This window comes from Centroberyx gerrardi, chromosome 21 (genome assembly GCF_048128805.1).
Source record: "Centroberyx gerrardi isolate f3 chromosome 21, fCenGer3.hap1.cur.20231027, whole genome shotgun sequence".
Lineage (NCBI taxonomy): Eukaryota > Metazoa > Chordata > Actinopteri > Beryciformes > Berycidae > Centroberyx > Centroberyx gerrardi.
Genome location: NC_136017.1, coordinates 10,977,011 through 10,997,314, shown reverse-complemented (window position 1 = coordinate 10,997,314; position 20,304 = coordinate 10,977,011). Strand labels below are relative to the sequence as shown.

At 45.2% G+C, this 20,304-nt stretch overlaps 1 protein-coding gene across 6 annotated transcripts in view; it reads left to right on the top strand.

The window, feature by feature from the left end:
• LOC139910574 (mitogen-activated protein kinase kinase kinase kinase 4-like) overlaps window positions 1-20,304 on the top strand; it is a 43,469-nt gene that overhangs the window by 591 nt on the left and 22,574 nt on the right. For all 6 annotated transcript variants that reach the window (XM_078291202.1, XM_071897893.2, XM_071897892.2 and 3 more), the window contains exons 2-10: window positions 11-76; window positions 11,786-11,842; window positions 16,547-16,672; window positions 17,045-17,155; window positions 17,361-17,451; window positions 18,214-18,344; window positions 18,543-18,597; window positions 18,687-18,765; window positions 19,752-19,927. In XM_078291202.1, the coding sequence (XP_078147328.1) occupies window positions 11-76; window positions 11,786-11,842; window positions 16,547-16,672; window positions 17,045-17,155; window positions 17,361-17,451; window positions 18,214-18,344; window positions 18,543-18,597; window positions 18,687-18,765; window positions 19,752-19,927 (892 nt within the window). The remainder of the gene's footprint in view (window positions 1-10; window positions 77-11,785; window positions 11,843-16,546; window positions 16,673-17,044; window positions 17,156-17,360; window positions 17,452-18,213; window positions 18,345-18,542; window positions 18,598-18,686; window positions 18,766-19,751; window positions 19,928-20,304) is intronic.

Below are 20,304 nucleotides of genomic sequence, written 5' to 3'. Positions count from 1 at the left end.
TGCTTTTCAGGATCCAGCGGGGATTTTTGAATTGGTAGAAGTGGTTGGAAATGGCACCTATGGACAAGTATACAAGGTTGGTTGGAGGCGCAGTGCATGGCCTGTCCTGTTTTTACACTGGAGGCTGAGCACAGCCAATGTTTTTCTCCTAATCAGGTCTAGTGTAGAGCTAGGAACAATAGGATTCACATAAAAACTGCCATGTCTTTCGGATGCAGCCATGACAGTATATTAAGGCTGCTTAAGTTGATGGGAACAGAGATGAACAGAGGGGTATAGTTGCAGATGTTGCAGTAGTTTATTTTGGTCTCCTTCTGATTAAAGAAGTGTCTTTTGTGAAGCTGATGTTATCATGAATTGTTCATTCGGGGGGGGGGTGTGAGTAAAGCATGAATCAGTCAGCCTACAGTCCAATACATCACCTACCTTACATCACATCCCCTCCTGAAAAGTAGGAGAGGAGGCAAGGATGGGGAAAACCATATCTGTCATACGACTAATCCTGTCGGCCTTACCTCCCGTCCACAGCCCTGTGTACTTTCTTGCAAAACCAAATTTCATATCCTGTCTAGTACATCGGGAGTTTTCCAGTTCAGTGGATGGGAATCCCACTCTATGAGCCATCTGCTTCTCGGTGTCACATTTCTCTGTTGAAAATTAACATTGCGGCTGTTGAAAGACATTGCCAAGGAGGGAGAGAGAGAGTGAGTACAAAAAGTCAAAGATGGAAGGATATGGCCTTGGGAGAGCCATCCGTCTTCCTCCGCCGCTGTAGTTGTCCTTCTTGTGTTGTTGTTGCACTCCATTTTGTTGCCCTCTGCTAGACTGTTAGATGACATTTAACCATAAACCTACATGTTAAGCAGACAGCTAGTTTCCTAAGCACAATACAGGCTGGTAATAGGCTAGCAGTGGCAGGCTAGCTGGAAAACATCAATTTGGATGTGCATTAAGTGGCTAGCTAAGCTGAGTATTTGATTCTGACAGCCTGCAGTGCTCCAGTGACCTGCATTCAGTCCTCCAGTGCGCTGAACGGCCAGGATCTCCCCTGCCCCGACTCACTGAGGAGAACCCATCTGTGTGCATGTGCGTCTGTTCATATGACCACCAGACCTGAGGCCAGGAGTGAGTGTTTTGACTTGGAAAGAGAAGGTGTGGACGGTTGTCATTAGGAAATGCGATGCTCGCTTGCATGCATGCTATCTTCCTACCAGATGGTTTTGAGCTGGGCCTACGGGACAGAGAATTACCGCTTCTCTCTCTTTTTGTCCCCTAATCTCTCGCTCTCTTCACTGTCCATTGCTAATTCTGTTTGAGAGTGCCACTGTGGGTGTGGAGCTGGTACGAGACAAGGCTGTCAGATTAGCCCATAGTTGCCACAAAGACATGCTTGTATTTGCCCGCACTAGATAGGCCAAATAGAGGATACCGCGGTCATAGCTTGGTATAGCCTGATACTACAGCTTGCTGTGGTAGCTTCCTGTCGATCAGCTGTCGGTCAGTGCGGTGACTGCGATGTTAGCTAGTTGAATGAGCATGTGCCCTGTGGGGTGAACGCAGTGGGGGGGTGGGGTAGGGGAGGGCGGGGTGCAACTGGTAGAAGAGCAGCTGTCCAGCTCCAGACAGAACCTGCCCTCCACACTCACAAAGCTGAGTTTGTCTCCTTGCTCTTTGGGTCTCCCTCGACCCGTCAGCCAGCCAGCCAGTCAGTTAGGTCCACAGAAAGGAGGTGTTTGTCTGCTGGGTTTCAAACGCCAACCGACTGAATAATCAAGCCGGCCCCCCAACTGAAAACGGGGTGGAGTTCCTTCTCCCTCTGAGGCCTTTTCTGCTTTGTCAAGCACTTGGTCACAGTTTGCTAGCCCCTTTTAGATAAGACAATGTGGCCAGGCCTTTTTCCTCATTGATTTGTGGTGACTTTTGATTCTTTTGAGACGTTTCTCCTTGGCTTTTCTTGTCATTGAAATACGACTATAAGGTCCTTGGAAAGATTGGTCTGATAAGTTTTGAATTCAAAGTATCTCAGAATAAAAGTGCTACTTATGTGATTCGCTTTTGATGCCCTTGCCATTAAGCTAGTGATGATGTAGTCATTAATTATCCTAAATTGGTCCTCAGCCACTTGATAATGGGCCCACATCATTCAGTACGACTCTTCTTTGAATCAGAGAATATTTGCTGACTGCCAGGCAGAAAGCTTTTTGAGAACATTTTGGTGCAATACTGTTCAAAAAGAAAATGCAGTTCTATTTTAAAACGCGATGGTGTAATGGTGAAGACCTCTGCTGGTCCAGGATCAAATCCCACCAGGATCTTCCTGTATGCCTCCGCTATGTTGCACTTCTTTCAACTTTGCTTTTGATCTCAGAAAATTTACTGCAGCATCCTTTGAAAAACATGACACCAAGGTCTTTTTCATCAGTGTGGTAGAAGACTGGCTGTTATTCAGCTATCAGCTATCACAGAACTGCTTTCTAAGACCTGAAATGCCATGTCAAGGTTCTTGTGGCCAAGCCATGCTGCTGGCTCTCTAGCGGTGATCGCTGGTCATGGGAGCCAAGCCAAAAGGGCAGCCATTGGCCCTGGAGACGTGCCAGATTACAGTCAACCTCAGAAAGCACAGCACAGCAGAACTTGTCTGATGCCCATAATGAAAATGACGTTATGGCTAAAATGCCCTTTTTAAATTACTTAATTTTGTTTGGCCCAATTTGCTGATAGGAATAGCTTGGATCGGAACACACTCACATACAGTACACATCACCAGCCGCAATTCAGCACTTTGAAAGGTGCTGTAGTCTTTGATTTCACACAGGATTTGTTTTAGCCCATACTAGTATTTTCAACCACAGTGTTGATTTTGAAAGCAAAACATTTGGTAGTAAAGGTTTTGGTGAATTAGTTTTAGCTTGGTGTGGTTAGCATGATCAGTCACAGTAAGCGTTGATGTATTGCAATCATGCCATTAGAAAACAACTGAACATTGTTGTGAACAAGTGGATATACCATGTCGGTCTTTGCCAATGCCCAAAGAACACACTGGCCTTCACGTTTGATCTAAATAATAACTAGTCATTGTTATCATTACGCTACATTAATCTGTCACTTTTACATATCACACAGTTGGTCGCAAGTCATTCGTTATGTTAAAGTAATGCATTCTTCCCTGCACTCCTTGAAAGCGCTGCTCTTGCATCGCACAAAGAGATTCTCTCTCTCCCTCCCTCCTCCCCTCCTCCCTCCCTCTCTCCCTCTTTATCAGTTGGCGCTGAACCAGTTGGCTCAATAGACTATCTCAGGTGCCTCGCTGTGGATATAGGGATTTAAAAAAAAAAGAGAGAGCAAGAGAAATGATAACATGGAAAAAAGACACAATTCCTCAAATTGTGCGTGGTATGCAGGGAAGATTCCCTCTGCTCTACAGAATGGCCATATATAGTCAGGCCCGAGGCTCCAGAGCCCCTGCTGACCTGCCTCCCCCGCCTGCTACACATCCATGGGCTATGCCAAGGCAGTAGTACCCACTGCTACTTCCATACTGTCGCTTCTCTGCGTCTCTCTCATGCATGTGTCTTCATCCAATGGTTGTAATTTGTGGGGAATTGACTAGATACAGTCTCACCAAGCAGTAAGCGCTGACTCGGAGTATGAAGAAATTATAATGCACATAGCCTATTTGACACTATCCAGGGAGTGTTTGTAATAGGCTAGTATTTGCTTGTTTTCAGCAGATGTAGCTGAGATGGCAAAATATTTAATTTTTAATGTGCACATCCAGTCTGTCGTGATGTTTTTGAACAGACTTCCAGAATAGCCTTAAATCTTCCTTCGGACATAAAATGACTGGATGTTAACAAAAATAAAGACAAATGTCCCCCACCCGGCTAATGCAAGAGCAACTGTCTGTCTGTAGCTCAGTTCCTCCCCTCTCAGCACTGTCCTCCATCTCTTTCCTTTGTTGTCTCCCCCCACCCCAGGGGCAGCCTCGCCCCTGCCCTCAGGACATGAAGTTGCCTGCCTCTCTGTGGGCACCTCAGGGGGCTAGCTACGCATGACGGGCACAGGGGGTGGGAGGTGTTGCTGAGGAGGGAGTGGAACCTCTCGTGCAATCTGTTAAATGCCCACCAGTGCCATATGGTGCCAGGCTAGACTGGTGCTTACCTCGGGGCAGCGGTTATAGTAAAGCATCGATGTGCCTTGAATTTTTTTTCAAACATAAAGAAATGGAAGATTGTGGATTTGATAGAACAGTTGGCTGAGGCTGGGGCTGCTAGAGCAGGAAGCAGTGTACAGTCTGACGGCAGTCGGCACAAAAGCGAGCCAAAGACGCTCCGTGCTGCACCTTGCAGGGATGAGGCGGTGGCTCAAGATGCTCCGTAGCTGCATCAGCGCACCATACAGGGGGGTGGGAGGTGTTGTCTAAGACTGGGTTCAGTTTAATCCTCATCCTCCCCTCTGCTGCTGCCTCCAGGCTGTCCAGGCTCAGCCCTACAACAGAACCAGCCTTTTCCACCAGTTTCTTCATCTTGCCTGCCTCCTCAGCACGCCACTGCAAAGTACAGTGCGCTGGCCACAAAAGATTGATAGAACTTAGTGTGTTGCATACATTGAAAAATATGCTGTGGCTCTGAAAAGGGTTTAGATCCACTGCCCCCCCTGGGGGTGTGCCAGTTCCCTGCTGACTGGCAAGCCTTAGCTGGAGAAGGAGGCAGAGACGACTTGGACCAGGAATAATAATGATTAAATAAAACTTATCACAGGAAACCAAAGCTACACAGGCTGATTACGAGCATATGGTCTTCATTTCTCCCCTGACTGGAAATAGCTAGTAATGTACTGGGTCTTAAGACTGCCATGGAATGGTTTCTCAGAGGAGACGGAGTCAGATAATGTGGGAGCGGCAACATTGTATTTAAAATCTTCACACCTCTGGTCAGTGTTTTTCAAGTGGGCAGAGCAGAAGGGCTGTGTGTAATTTTACAGCATCCCCAAATCGAGACTGATTTGCAATTAATAATCATGATAGCAGTATCTAGCAGAATAATTGGAATTCTCATTTAAGCTGTAATAGCAAACTTTTCTTGTCTCTTGATAGTAGTGGTTTAGCTCCAATATCCCCCAGCCAATTTGAATACGTTGCCAGCTGAATTGAGTTTAACAAATAAAAAAAATGACTGGTTACTTGCACAACGGTGGATGCAACGCCATTGGTAGACCTTGCAGCAGTGGAGGTCTCCTGCTCGGCTAAATGAATGACTCCTCCTGTATAGGACACATTGGTAAAGGTCCTGGGAGCCTGGGTGCTGATTGGCTATGTGTCTCTGAGGTCAGGGTCTGGGGGTGTTGAATGTGTCACCCACTCAGCAGCGGGGGCCAGGGTCCCATCCCATGTCACACTCACCCTCTTTATCCATTATCCTCACCCTGTTCACAAAGTGCGTGAGCGTGCGTGCTTGCAAGTACACTCATTTGCGCTCTTTTTAAATAGTTGAAAGGAGCGCTGGTGTGAAACATTTCAACCTCAAGTTGAAGCAGTGAATATCAGACACACATTCGCTCACACACACCCTTCCACTCTGCATCCTCTCCAGCTGACACAGTGTCCAGCTCTTTTGTTCTTTCTCCCCCACACTGACCCTCTCCCTAATGGGTGTCACAAGACCCACAGCGGCCTCTGGCTGGCCACAGTGCAGCCTGAACAAAACATCTCTGTGTCTGTGTGTATGCTTGTGTGTATGTGTGTGTGCATGTGCACGCCTCTGTGTGCAGCTCGTTGAGCCACCTCATTATCCGAGTGGTGTTGAGATGAGACACAAAGCCCCGGCAGACGAGACAGTCTCTGGCCTGTCTCTCTCCACTGCCTCTACTTGACAGCTCTCTTCTCTTCAGGATCACATTTTCCTTAGAAATTTCTTGTTTTAACGTGCGAATAGGCAGAGACGAATCAGGCCTTGCGTATAATGGCCGCACCTCGGTAATGGCCAAGTCCTATTCGGGGTTTGTGATTTTCACAAGAATGAATTCCTCCTTTTTAGACCCACTCCACTTGTTCCCATTCATACTAAATACAGTTGGAGCCCATTTCCGAAACAAAGTTCATCCTCCTTCTTGGTTGTTTTATCTCACTTGGATGACATCATACCAGGGCTGGGAATGTTTTCATTCACTGACCACAGTGGCTAGTGCTTTCAAAACTCACCGGCCGCTTTCGCCGTTTAACCAGCCAATTTAAATATGAGTGGAATCACTCAAATAATGCCAAATGGCTAGTAAATTAGACAAACCAACCAACTGTAGCCATAATTTACAGCATTTGGCTGTGGGCTGATGTTACTTCCCCACCTTGCGTCATACAGGTGTTTTCCTTTTTGAAATGAGTCATGAGGAAAAGCTCCACCAAGCATCTTGGACCCCTCACAGCAGCTAACTACTGCACTGTGATCAATAGTCACACACTGTTATTGACCTGCCTCCCCTCTCAGGCTTCCCTACCCCACTTCATCAGCCTGTTCCCTGGCTCTGTCACACCAAACATCCACTCCTCTCTCTCCAGGCGTCTCCTGTCCTATCCACTCCTGCGCTCTCTCTCTTTATCGCCTGTGCTCCTGCCATCTTATTCAGCCGTTCGCGTGCGCTCGCTCTTCCCGTTAATGCTTTCTCTTGATCTCAGTGTGTTGCGTCATCCTGTCCTTGCCCCAGCTTCTCTACTCCGTCTCTATCTCATCCTCCGTCCATTCTCATCACTACTTCTCACACTCAGCCTCCGTCTCTCCTCTTTGCTCTCTCATCCTCCGCCTTCACCACTTCCATCCTTAGTTCTCTGGGGATTGCTGTAGTGGAAGCAGCAGGGCCGAGGCTGCCTGTGTGTGTGTGTGTGTGTGTGTGTGTGTGTGTGTGTATGTGTGTGTGTGTGTGTGTGTATGTGTGTGTGAGAAGTGGGTCAGTGTGCTGGTATGCAGCAGCAGCATTAAGTGATAGAGCCTAGAGAGGCAGGGGCAAAGCTCAGCCCTGAATGTCATGTGCTGCTCCTTACTGCTGATTGGTCGTTGCGCTCCCCAGCACTCATATGGTGTGTGTTATGGAAGGCACAGGCGGAAGTGTGTGTCTGTGTGTGTAAGCTATGTGCTCAAGTCCTAAAATGGTCCTATATTTGTGTTTTGTGTCTGAAGGCTTGTGTGTGTGTGTGTGTGTGTGTGTGTGTGTGTGTGTGTGTGTGCTTATGTAGCATTTCCCAAGGTAGATGGGGGCTGTGACCTGCCTGTTCATCATCCACCTACTCTCTCTGCCAGTTCAAATGTCACCTTAGATCTTCATCTGACCCCTCAGGGGGTCATCCAGTCCCTCATTACCACGAGCCTACCAGCTAACCCCCCACCACACACACACACACACACACACACACACACACACACACACACACCAGTGACCTTTGATGAACTAAGCTATGGCACCCAGCAGGTCTCTCTCTCCCTCCCTGTGTGAACTAATAATATGAAACCAAGTGAATTTGTTTTGCACCAACATGGCTAGCTATGACAGTGTGGCTGAAAGCAGGTCGCTCAATTTCAGCATAACGTTGTTCATAGGCAGCGTGACCTTAGTGTCTTTCGGTAGGTTGACCTATTAGCTGCCAGCAAGAGTTATGAAACAGTTGCTAGATTTGACTGACCATGAATGAATGTGAGAGTTGAAGTTAGGGGTCCCAGGCTTTCTGGACCATCTAGATGCAGTGGGAAATAGCCTTGTGCAAAAGAGTATGGGAAACCGTTCTCCCCCCCTGGTCCACACAGACTCTGTGGGCAGACCACTAAAGATACTGCTGAGCATTACTGCTCACTTCTTTTGAGTGAAAATCCATCTTAAAACACAATTCACAGATTTTGTGATGCTGATCTTGGACAGTTCTGTTTTGATTTATGTACATGAACAAATCTCTGCTAAAGCTTGAAACAAGAGAGGCAAGATTCTCTTGATGTCATTCAGAGACATCTTAATCTGGATCTTAATCTGATCTGTGGACTTTGTAACAGTACCTGGAGTGATTTTATAGGTATAGTGGGCATGGTTTATGATTCATGGTTTATAGGCTATGTGCTGAAATAACGTTCATTCAATGGGAAAGCTCGAATTCTACAAGTCTTTGAGTGAGATTTGTTCGTGTTCACTACAGTGCTGAACCCGAACCCTCAAAGAATATGTGAATTTTGTTTTAGGGTGGATTTTCGCTTAATGTCTCTGGCTCTAAAGGCAGTAAGTCAGTCAGTGGTTTAGGCCGAGCTGGAGAGAGGCCAGCAGCACATCTGGCCATGGTTAAGAAGAGCCGTGATGGAGGAGTGGAGATGGAGGCCAGGGAGGCCTCAGTGATAGCTCAGTGCCTCAGATAACCCCTCCGTGGCCACGCCTAGGCCGGGACCGAGCCCTCCTGTGATCAAGTCCTGCATTTTCACGGGTCTGTGACTGTGTTTCCAGGGCCCAGCTACAAGACTGGGGGCACTTCAGTAGGGAGAGGAAGTCAGTGTCATGCTGTTGGCCAATTCTGATAGTATGGTATCAGCCATGTCAGCCTAGATCACAGTAGACATTACATATTATCGTTAACGGTCACATGATTTGTTTCTGTTATCTGTCCCTAAGGTCAGAACTGAATTAAGCAAAAGAGGCTTCATTCACTGCGCTCCCACTTGAATGCAAAATGATTTAAATCTGACTGAAACACTCTCTTAGTGAGTTTAAACGGTTAATGAAAGCTCTTGTGGTAGACTCGATAAGGAACTGACTTTGCTCTGTTAAGTCAGGATTTAAATGGGTTTGGCCCGTGAACCTGTTGGTTTGATATTGGATTACTGCCTAATGGAGTGCTTAGCTCCAATGCTCCAAATTCGGCTTGGCGCTCTCTCTCTTTGTGACTTTGATTGCGTTTTCAAATCAAATGCTGCTCTCTTGGCCAGTTCTCCCTTGAAAAAGAGCTTCTCGATTTCAGTGGGGCTATCTGGTTAGATAAAGGATAAATAAATAGAAAACATGGAGGGACTTGTTAGAAGCAGAGGGCACAATAAACAGTCTTCTACATTGAAAACCACAGCTCTGTTTCATTTCTAATCATACCATGTAGGTTGTTTTAGTTGTTAGAAAAATGTATTTGAGAATGGGAGGCTGAGAATTATAGTGGCTGTGATGTTGACTTTGGCTCCCTGTAGCACTTTGATTGCCAGCCCATCCTAGAATAACCTAGTTTATAGTAGATTTGTAGGATCTATTGAGCAGACTTGACAGTATCTTAAACTTGTCTCTAAAAACTTGTCTCTCTAATTCCCAATGATTCACAGCACTACATTCCTGCGCCAATGTAATTCTCCAGTGTTTTCCTTATTTTGAGGACAATGGGTGAATGTTGTGAGGGGGTGAAAGCACCTCAGGGATCTTGTGTGTAATCCAGGCACTTATCTCGTCTCTACGTGTGTGCTAATGTTGTGTAACGCGGTGGTTTTGTAGTATCAAAAATGCAATAACCTTGTGACCTAGTTAACCCTCAGCTTTCTGTCTCCACCCAAAAGCTGCCAGACCTTTGGGTTGATATGAGCGTAAAGCCTTTAGATAAACAGAGGGAGGCATAGCAGGAAAAAAACACTTTCCACATTCATCTTCCCCTCCTAGTATCCATTCCAGACCACATATCTTTAAAGCGTTAGTGAATCCAGTGTAAGCATACATTTTTGTTCGGCTGTCATGGCTTAAACATACATATCTAGAGGCTGTCAACAGACTGTAAAATGGTAAGAATTAACAACTTTGTAATCCTAGCAGGCAAAAAGAGAGACTGATAGTATTGTTAGTGAGTTAGCTTTACCCTGCAAGTATCTGGATGGCCTCTGTGTAACTATAGCCAAGGATTAGGCAAGCTTTGTCTGTAAAATAAGTTTTGATTTCAGAGTGAGTTGTAGTGCTAATAGGGGGAGAAATGCTGGAGAACTAGGATTGGCTTCTTGATCATCTTCCAATTCCAGACCTCATTTCTCTCTAGCACTTTCTAGAGAGAGAGTGAGAAAGAGAGCGAGAGAGAGAGAGAGAGAAAGTCATCCAGAAACCAGTCAGCTGAGATGGAAAACAAAGGTTGAGCCCTGTAAACCTCCACAGGTGCAGTGTTACCACCTGACATTATGGGTGTAGGCTAATTGGCTTGACTCATGTCACATAAGAAAAGAGTTTGGCGCGGTGTCAATGAGTCAGTGTTGATCGTCATGCCTTGTGTGTGTGGGATGATTGGCGTGGAGTGTTTTCCTTCCACATTTTACCCTTAAAATCTCCAGTTATGAGGGATTCATTCAGTAATATTGTGCAATCTCTTTCCAAAATGCCACAGTCTCCCCTTGACATAGACGTACAGAGACACAGGCCTCACAGAGAAAAGCTAGAGCACGCGTGGGGTCGACGACTGGGTCCCTCTTGGACACACCTGTGACCTCTGAACCCAGCGAAGGGGGCAGCGTCGGGGCCAGCAGCCAGTACACAGCGAGCCGGCAGCCGTAGCGTCAGCTCCAGTGTTTTTGTAGTGGCGACCCCTGGGATCAAAGTGGAGAGGATTAAAGGCATTGTAAAGTGTCCCTCTCATCCCCCTCTCCTGCCCAGCGAAAAGAATGGACCCCTAAGCCTGCGTGGCTTTTATTGTCATAATCCATACAGTTTCAATTGACTATGGAATGTATCTGTGTTGGAGTGAGTGTGCTTTTGTGCGCTTTTTGCATGTGTCCTCCTTATGCAAGGGCGCATATGGGCTCTATACAGTATATTGGGTGTATGTGTGTTGGGGAGAATTAGCGTGTTTGTGTTCATTTGGCACAGTCGCTGCCATCGCCAGCAGTGACACAGCAGCAGTTTCGCAGCAGTGTTGCTGTAAACCTTTAGCCCCAGTTGTCCTGGAAACACTGTAGGGGAATACCCGTACCCGTTTGGACCGGCTCCCAAAAATGTCCCACGTTTTATCTCCCGTCGAGGGGGAAGGGGGGGGGGGGGGGGTGTTGGAGAGAGGCCTCTATTTCGGTCCTTTGTTTATGTAAGGAGTGGCAGTAGGGTGCTGGGAGAGCAGAGAACTCTGGGAATGTTGGGACTATATAGCTTGGGAATGATATGCTTGCCTATGGTATCTATAGTAAGTTTATATATGCCGTGGGATACAGCAGGCTTGACATGGTAACCGTTGGGGATGGGAACAATTAACTGACTAGTTGGTTGATTGCTGGGTGTCAGTTGACAGTAGTAATGCTATTCCATTAAACTAAATTGAACCTTTTACTCAGAGTTGCCTGAGTAAAAATAACTTAAATGTTTAAATGTTCATGCTTCATAGACACAAATTGGCAGCTTGTATATTTTGTATTTATTTAACTTACTGGGAAAATAATTATTATATCCATCACCTGAGTTATATAGCGGTTACATTTGTCAGGCATATACAGAATAGAACTGTCAATTCTGTCCAGTTTTGGTATTTATGTGGTTTCAGTCTCATTGGTTTCATTAGAATAGGCTAATTGCCAGTGAAATTAGTCACAATTGTTATCCCTACTAGTTATAATAGTTATAAGACTGTAGACAGATGATGTAGTCCTGTCTAGGGAGTTGACAATATGCACTGGAATAAAAGTACCACATTCACATTCTGTCTCTCTGTCACACACACACATGCACGCACACTTTTTCAATTCATTAATCATGATAACCCAGTTGAGCAGAATGAGTTTGCTAAGTTGGCTGTGTGAATGCTCACCTCTCTTTTGTCTCTTCACAGGGACGGCATGTCAAGACAGGACAGCTGGCCGCCATCAAGGTCATGGACGTCACAGAGGTAAGGCAGTGGTACACACACACACAAGGAGAGGATGTCAGAGTCACGTCTGATGATGGGGAATTTTTGTGACAGTAGCCAAGACAGACCGAGTTGGCCTTTCCAAACAAGTGTGCAAAAGTTTTTCCATTGTGTTGGCACATTGTGTTATTTTCGGTCTCTGAGGTTTACAGATTAGTCATGTCAGGTGTTTGTGTTGAGCTTCAAAACCGCAAGTGTAGGTGCATAGAGCTTTGTTGACTATTTTGATTCCAAAAGATTTTTCAAAGATTGATTTTTCATTTCATTTTAGCAATTGTGGTGAGTGAAGTGACAAAATCTTAAGATATTCAAGCGTATCAACTATAATCAAATGTGAAAATGAGAATTTTCTTCATACAGACAGAGAACATTATACTTGGACATATTTGAGTCTTTGCTCTCATTGTCTCGTCAATATGGCCGCTCATTAGAATCCGCAGACATTCCATCTGATCTGACGTCTAAGTGCGTCGTTAAGCTTACAGAGGAGAAAATGCCATTCTCCGTAATGAGGCAGTTGTAGTACTTTCCCCCCATAATAAACAACAGGGGAAGGGTAGAGGCAACAGGATGCTTTTTGACTGAAGTGCGTCATTTAGTGGCCAGCGGGCAGCCCTCAGCTGTGGGAGGTCCCGTCTGGAGATGAAAGAACACACACAACCACGCACACACACATACACACACACACACATCCATACATACACACAAAGCAGAATGTTACAGAGTTACAGTGGGGGCCAACGGGGCCAACCACCCACACAGCCATAATAATAATGGAGGAGCATGGGCATAATCATACTGTACACACGCACATGCACAGGCACCATTAACAAGCCCCACTGGTGGCATCTGGAGCCCAGTGAATGAGTTTCACTTATGGCCTAGAGTTCAGCTTCTTCCCCCGGGGGAGTGAAGCCTAAAGTCATCAGCTAAATTTTGCCTGTGCACCATCGCCCTTTATAAGGACCCATTTATGATCACCATAAGCCTGAAAGAGGCTAGTCAGTTTCACGCAGCACCAACCAGCCTACATTCTAGCCCAAGTTGACCTGCATTCACACACTCAACGGTGGCACTTCAGGTTCAGGACCAGTTTGTCTGAGTGTGTCTATAGGCCCTGACTTGCCCACTGCCACTCCTCTCCCCTCCTTACGTCATGCTGAGTAACACACATGCTTGATTTGTAATCACAGGTAACCGGTATAGATAGAGAATGTTGCACAACCATTTCCTATCCCAGGTGACGGGACGCCTAGGTGTGCCTTCCGGCCATGCTGTCATTCACATTGGTTCTACTGAGTGAAAATCATTTGACAGACAAAACAGGTGCCCAGACTATGCCATTGAGGCTAAGATACCCTACATCCTGTTTTGTTAGTCCTGCAGTGATTGTTAGTTGTCATCATGGTATCATAGTATTTTTTTAGTAAAATGGTCCATCATTTAGTAGTGCTATAAACCCAAGACAGTACACCTTGGGGTAAAGTTTGACTGTATTCAGTGCCTAACTCTGACTAATGCAGGGTGTGTTCATTTAAAACTCTAGTAAACCTCCCAGACAGCTATCATAACAGACAGCATTTCTAAATAAGCCTGCTTTCTGTCACCAGCACATCATCGAATGATTCACCATTTACCAGTCTTACCATCTCCATTTTGGCTACTGTGCAAATAAATCTTAAATGAGGTGCTTAAGCTTGCCGGTAGACTGCACACAGCAGTGACTGTGACTTCCTAGAATCAGTAGATGTTGAATGCTCCATTGTGCAGCAGACTAACCTTGTACAATGAGCTCTTAAAGTGTTTGGACAATGACACACTTTTGTTTGAGGTGGTATGGCCCTGTTACCTTGGATGTGATATGACCCAATGTTTGTGAAGTTAAAGTGTAGCTTTTAATCTGACACCATTTTCAACCATATTGGATGAACAGTTAAAGAGTGACAACCACTTTTGGACATGCTCCACCACTAAAGGATGCCAAAAGTATTTGGACAGATGGAGAATATAATCTCATAGACACTGCGTCAATTCACATCCAAAGTAACAAGTATAGCGCTAAAACATCAGTATGTGGCTGTCAAAACACTCTCACTGTATTTTAAACACTGTGACTTTATGTGTTGGTTACCCACACTTTCATTTCATTTTTAACTGTATGCGGTCAGCAGGGCAGAAATGTTATTAAAATCTACAATAACATATTAAAAAGCAGATGGGGATTGGATTTTACTTTGCTTTTAGTGCCTTTAAAAGCAGGTAATGGAAGAACACGGGTGGTGTTTCTCCCGTTTTGCTGACTTTTAGCCGATCATCAGCTGTGGTTAAGTCGGGCTGTGTTCTCTGGCTCTCTGCTCTCTCCTCTGCCCTGGCTGTACAGCTCATCCACAGGCTGGCTGCCCTGCCCGGTGTCACTCTGACCCACATTCTCATCCCTGCTCCACATTCTCAAATCCACTCAGTCCTCCACTCCTCCTCTCTGCCATCATATAGGCTCGAAGCTAAAAATGGACGTCTCCCCCCTTTGATCCTCTATTTTTGGTTTATGTTAAATGCAGTTCTGAAAGTCTGCTTTAAGTTGGCTGGGTGATATGAGCCTATAGTGGCTTTGTCCTTGTTTGTCTATGCGCTGTCTACTACGCATTGACAAGCTGTTAAAGACCTAGTTTGTTTTTGCAGTTTGGTGTCTACCATTGAAACACTTTTGCACCAATACTGGCTTAGTTGACATTGTGATTTTATTGGATTGACAACATTTATTGCTGTAGCTTTTAGGACTGACAGCATGTCAGATAAACACAAATTTATAATGTTTTTTAACATTGGAGTAAGACAAATCTGTATATTGAGTCATGATGGACTAAAATGTTCTAAAAAATCCTGTTTTTCATCTACAATTCCAACTCTTCAAGAATATTTTTGAATCTATTTAAAATTTAGATGATAAAAAATTCCACATTGTATCTTTAAGCAGCAAGGCATGAATATTACATAAGGATTTGACCTAATGACACAGATCAATACCCACTTAATGTGTGTGTGTGCGTGTATTGGGCGTTGACACATTGTTTTTGCCTCATCTCCTCTGCATTGTTGTTTGACCCTCAAGCTCCCCTCCTCCTCATTTCTCTCTCTTTCTCTCTCTTTTTCTCTCTCTCTCACTCTCTCTCTTCCCACACACACATCCCCATATGATTGTGTCTGTCTTTCCCTCACCATGTGACTTGTGGCAGTGAGGCTTTCACAGTCGGGAGTGTGATAATCCAACAGCTGCACAGCAGAGAGGGGTGGATGGGGGAGGGAGGGGGGGGGGGGGGGAGGCATGGGGGGGGAGGGAGGAGGGGGGGGGGGGAGGCATGGGGGGGGGGGAGGCAAGAGAAAGGCTTACGTCAACTCAAACGACTCATGCAGCAGTATGGCCGCCTGCATAGACAGCCAACTGCCATCTTGCTCTAAGCGATGCACGCACACTGTAGTGTGTAGCAGTAGGCTTAACACAGTGTAGTCTCACCAAGCCTCACCTCTCATCATTTTGTTTCACTACAATTTAGCGCTGTGCAGTGCAGCCTAGTGCTAAGTGAATAGAAATCACTGATAATATAAAGAGAACCACACACATTGTAGTCTGAACTGATAATGCTGTACAACCCCCTCTATGGTTTCTATACCCCTCCTCCCACCGGTCTTTCTATAGGAGAGGCCATGTAACTGTAAAGCAAACCACTAGCTGGCTGCTCCCTGCATGTGTTCAATTAGTGTGTCACTGTTAATCATTGTCAAGTTGCTATTGGGTGCAAGCAGGGAGCTAGCAATGCAGCTAGCTATGACCTTTTTGTGCAGATGTGATACCGGGTTTGCTTGTTTCAGTTGATCTAAAGCCTAATGTCAACAATGAACATACACTAAATGTGAGCTACATCAGATAAGGACATTTTTGTTTTGTTTGGATAAATCTATTGATGTCCCTATTGCATTGGTATATCTACAAGGCCTTTGTATGGTTATCATGTCAGTTCCTTTTTCTAGGTTACGTTTCATTATTGAAGCCAGCTGATTTGAGTCTTCATCAGGTCTGTGTAAAGTAAGCCCACACCATAGGCCTGCTCAATATTGTCTTTCCTCTCGCAGATAAATGATCAGGGCAGGATCCAGGCCTCTGTGGTCAGACGGCTCTATGGTGGGATAATGTCAGCCTGATAATATGTATCTGGGGAGGATTTACCATAGGCCTGACATAATGTACATTTCCAGGAGGGGTAGTGTTTTACAATGGATCACTGATAATGGCTGCTGTACACATCAGATCACACCGAGACTCACCCGTGCATCATTAATCCCCAAACAAAGGAGTCATTAGCAACTAGACGCAGGACTCGCACTACATTGTTATATTGTTGAGCTCTAGACAGACCATGAATGAGGCCTGGCCAGGCTGGATTGATGCTGTACCAGGGCGTTGTCACATAGCTTGACACTTGCCATGGCCCTAAGTATAGAAGTAAATTGATTTGGATTCGAAATGAAATGTCCCTGAAGGCTCAATGTTGATTAAAGACCGTTGCCCGCACACTGATTATTGTATTTCATCGTAATGATTTTCCAGTGCAAGGACAAATACCCTCCTGTCTTCTTTTTATGATACTTATACCTCTGTGGTGTGTGTGTGTGTGTGTGTGTGTCTAGGATGAAGAGGAGGAAATTAAACTGGAGATCAATATGCTCAAGAAATATTCCCACCACAGAAACATAGCCACCTACTACGGTGCTTTCATTAAGAAGAGTCCCCCGGGGCACGATGACCAGCTATGGGTAAGTCTTCAAATCCATTCAAGAAATTAAGGTCGAGGAAAAAGTATGGAATCTTCAATTCTTCGGATTTTGAAAATATGTAGCAGCCTTTCTTCATTTCATCCGCCTACCCTCCTTTTCTATCATCTTAAGTGCATTTTAAGTGCATTGTCTTAGTGTGTATCCTTATAATGCTGTGTTGTGTTAGCTCTAGCACCAACACTGCCAGACTTATTAGGGTCATATACACCAAAATGTCTTAAATGTATTAAACTCTAATGTGCTTTGGATAAGACAAGTGTGTGTCCACCAAATGGCTAATGTTGAATGTTGCTCACTCAGATGTTATGATGTTATTTTTCTGATGATTCTGATTTTGTGTCTGTTGTGCAGTTGGTGATGGAGTTCTGTGGTGCTGGTTCGATCACAGACCTGGTGAAGAACACCAAGGGCAACCAGCTGAAGGAAGACTGGATCGCTTACATCTCCAGAGAAATCCTCAGAGTGAGCTCATTGTCCTCTCCCTTCAGTTTGTCCTCCTCTCCTCTCCTATACTATTATTTATATTTATCCCCCTCCTCTCCTTTCACCGTACTCCAGTTTAGTAGTCACAGATATTCACACCAAAACACAGTGAAAAGGACGGTCCGGGTTTCTCTCTCTCTCTCTCACTCACTCACTATTGTTCTGTGTCTCTCTCCCTCGTCAGGGTCTGGCCCACTTGCACGCCCACCATGTCATCCACCGTGACATCAAGGGTCAGAACGTCCTGCTGACTGAGAACGCCGAAGTCAAACTGGGTGAGCGACAGTACAAGCTTTTCTATATGTTTGCTGACTTACTGTCAGATCAAGGCGTTGATAGCTGTTCAGAATCATCTTGAGTAACATCTGATAACCTTCTTAGTGTGTGTTGAGACTGGAGTCTGATTTCAAATATTTCTAACCACCTCAAGTTTAGAGGTGATAAACAGAGTACACCCTTGATTTATGTTTCAGTAACTATCTTTAAAATTGCAAAAAAGCAGTGTTCATTGTAGTCGAGGGTAGTGTCAGTTTTCAGTTGTTCAAGTGACTGCTGTTGTGAATTTTAGAATTGTAATGGCTTGGCTTTTAAAATGTCCCTCCACCTCCTGTACAAGTGTTCAAAATTTCTAAATCCTACAAGGAAATAGTTATAATTATCCTTTTCAGTTGATACCTTATTGGCCTTCTCTTAAACCCCCAAAATTGAACGGCCTTTCTAGTGTTAAGGAAAAGAACCCAGGCACTCTTATGTGCAAAAGTTAAAAAGTCTTAATTGCTGTGACAACCCCACTTTTCAGAAAAGCTGTCTTCCTGCAACATGTAGTGCCATAGCAATAAAGCACCTCACCTCTGACTGATGAGTGTCAAGTGGCCGAGTGATTGGTTTGTGATTGAACCTCAGGGAAAGTGCGAAGGGAATCTGAAAATTGGTCTTTAACTTGAAAATGTTTAACTGATGTGATTTTAAGTACATAAAAGTAGAGCACCTAGTTGAGGAGAGTCACTAATCACACGCCTTTGTTGGTGCCTCTCCAGTGGACTTTGGCGTGAGCGCCCAGCTGGACCGGACGGTGGGGAGGAGGAACACCTTCATCGGGACGCCATATTGGATGGCCCCCGAAGTCATCGCTTGTGACGAGAACCCAGACGCTACATACGATTACAGAGTAAGAGCCTCCGCAGCAACAAAGAGACGCGTTCACCGGCACTCAATGGCCCGTTTGTTAGTTTTGAAGCCATAAAGAAAGCTTGGTTTGTGTGACACTCTATTAAGCGGGCAGATTGTGTCTGTGCACGCCTCGGACTGTCTGTGCGTGTGTGTTTGTGCTGGCTGCGGGGTTAATGGGCCGCCTCTTCTCTTGCAGAGTGATCTGTGGTCTTGTGGGATCACGGCTATTGAGATGGCTGAAGGAGCACCACGTGAGTGCCAGTTATTACTGTCTATTTTTTTATGTCTGTTCATTCTCTTGACCTCTCAGTGATGATTCTCTCTGTGTGTCTTTTTCCAGCGCTTTGTGACATGCACCCAATGCGTGCACTCTTCCTCATTCCGAGAAACCCTCCCCCTAGGCTCAAATCTAAAAAATGGTGAGTAACACCCAGACAGGATGTGTTTTGTGTGCATGTAGGAGTATCCTTTTCAGTCCTCTTTCCACCCTAACAAATCCTGATGCGTATCAAGTTAGCCTGCAATTTTATATGTATAGATTTTATACTCAGCCTCTTTATGTGTGTTGTTGCACACCTTGATCTTATCTGTGACCTTAGACTCAGCTGCTACAGAGGCTCCGATCCAGATCTCGGCCTCTCCTCTGTGTTTCGCTGCTGAGCCAAACATCTGTGGTACACCTGCTCTGGCAGGCTAAGCCTCTCCTGGCACACACTGCAGTGCTGCTCCGGACACACTGCAGGAAAAACTCAAACCTCTGAGTTGTTTTTTTTTTTTTTTTTTTACTGGCACCAGGATTGAGGTGAATTTTCTTTGAACCAGTTCTGGAAGAGGATTTCACTTGTATTTCCAGAAATTAAAATATCTACCTTAAAAACACACATGTAATCCTATCTTGCATGAAATAAAAAACGGACTCTGTACTGTTAACCAGTGACACATGGATTTTTGAATTGATTTAATTTGAAGTGAATTGACCCCTAACCTGAATGACAGCAGGTGCAACAGCAATGATAATGTCATTCTCCCGAGGCCCGTTTTTCAAGAGTTGTCATGGTATATATGCTATGAACGGCCCGATGCTGCCTGTCCACATGTATAAACCTCAATTCGCACAGAGAAACAAGGGGTTCTTCTCATGCTGTGCAGTGTTTCAGAGGTGTGGAAGGGAGGGGGCGTTGTCAGGGCTGATGGATAATTTGGATGGGGAGCTCTTGTTTGCAGAAATGTCTGTTTTATTTAGGATTGTTTTGGTGCACTCTATCTTTGCGCGCCTTGTCTGGCTTTCACTGTCTCTTTTTATATTTCACCCTCTCTGTCATGCACTGTTTCTCTCCCTTGACTGTTTTTCACTAACTCTGCACGGCCCGCTCTCCCTCTACACCTCCCACCCCTCCTCCCCCAGGTCCAAAAAGTTCTTTAGTTTCATCGAGAGCTGTCTGGTGAAGAACTACACGCAGCGCCCCCCCACAGAGCAGCTGCTGAAGCACCCCTTCATCCGAGACCAGCCCAACGAGAGGCAGGTCCGCATCCAGCTCAAAGACCACATCGACCGCACCAAGAAGAAGAGGGGAGAGAAGGGTACGTCTGTCTCTGTATCTCTGTCTTTTTTTCTGTGGTATTGTCACACAAAACCTGGGCAAGTTATGTGAATTTGAAAAATTGCTTTCCAGCCCCGAAAAGGTCCTGGAGAACTGATTGTATACACGCATATATATCCAGGTTTATGGAAATGTATTCATTCATTTTTCTCAACTCATCAAGCATGTTTAATGCTTGTAGATCTGGCTGCCTTTGAATAAATGGTAAACCAAATTACAAATTTCCAGCATCCCCGGTGATGGCGGTAGTCAAATTCAAAGTGGCTTTTCAGAAAAACCTGTGACATTTGGATATAGATTCTTGCAAATGGGAATTTCACTACATTTTATGCAGTAGTCACGGATTCTGTATCTCTT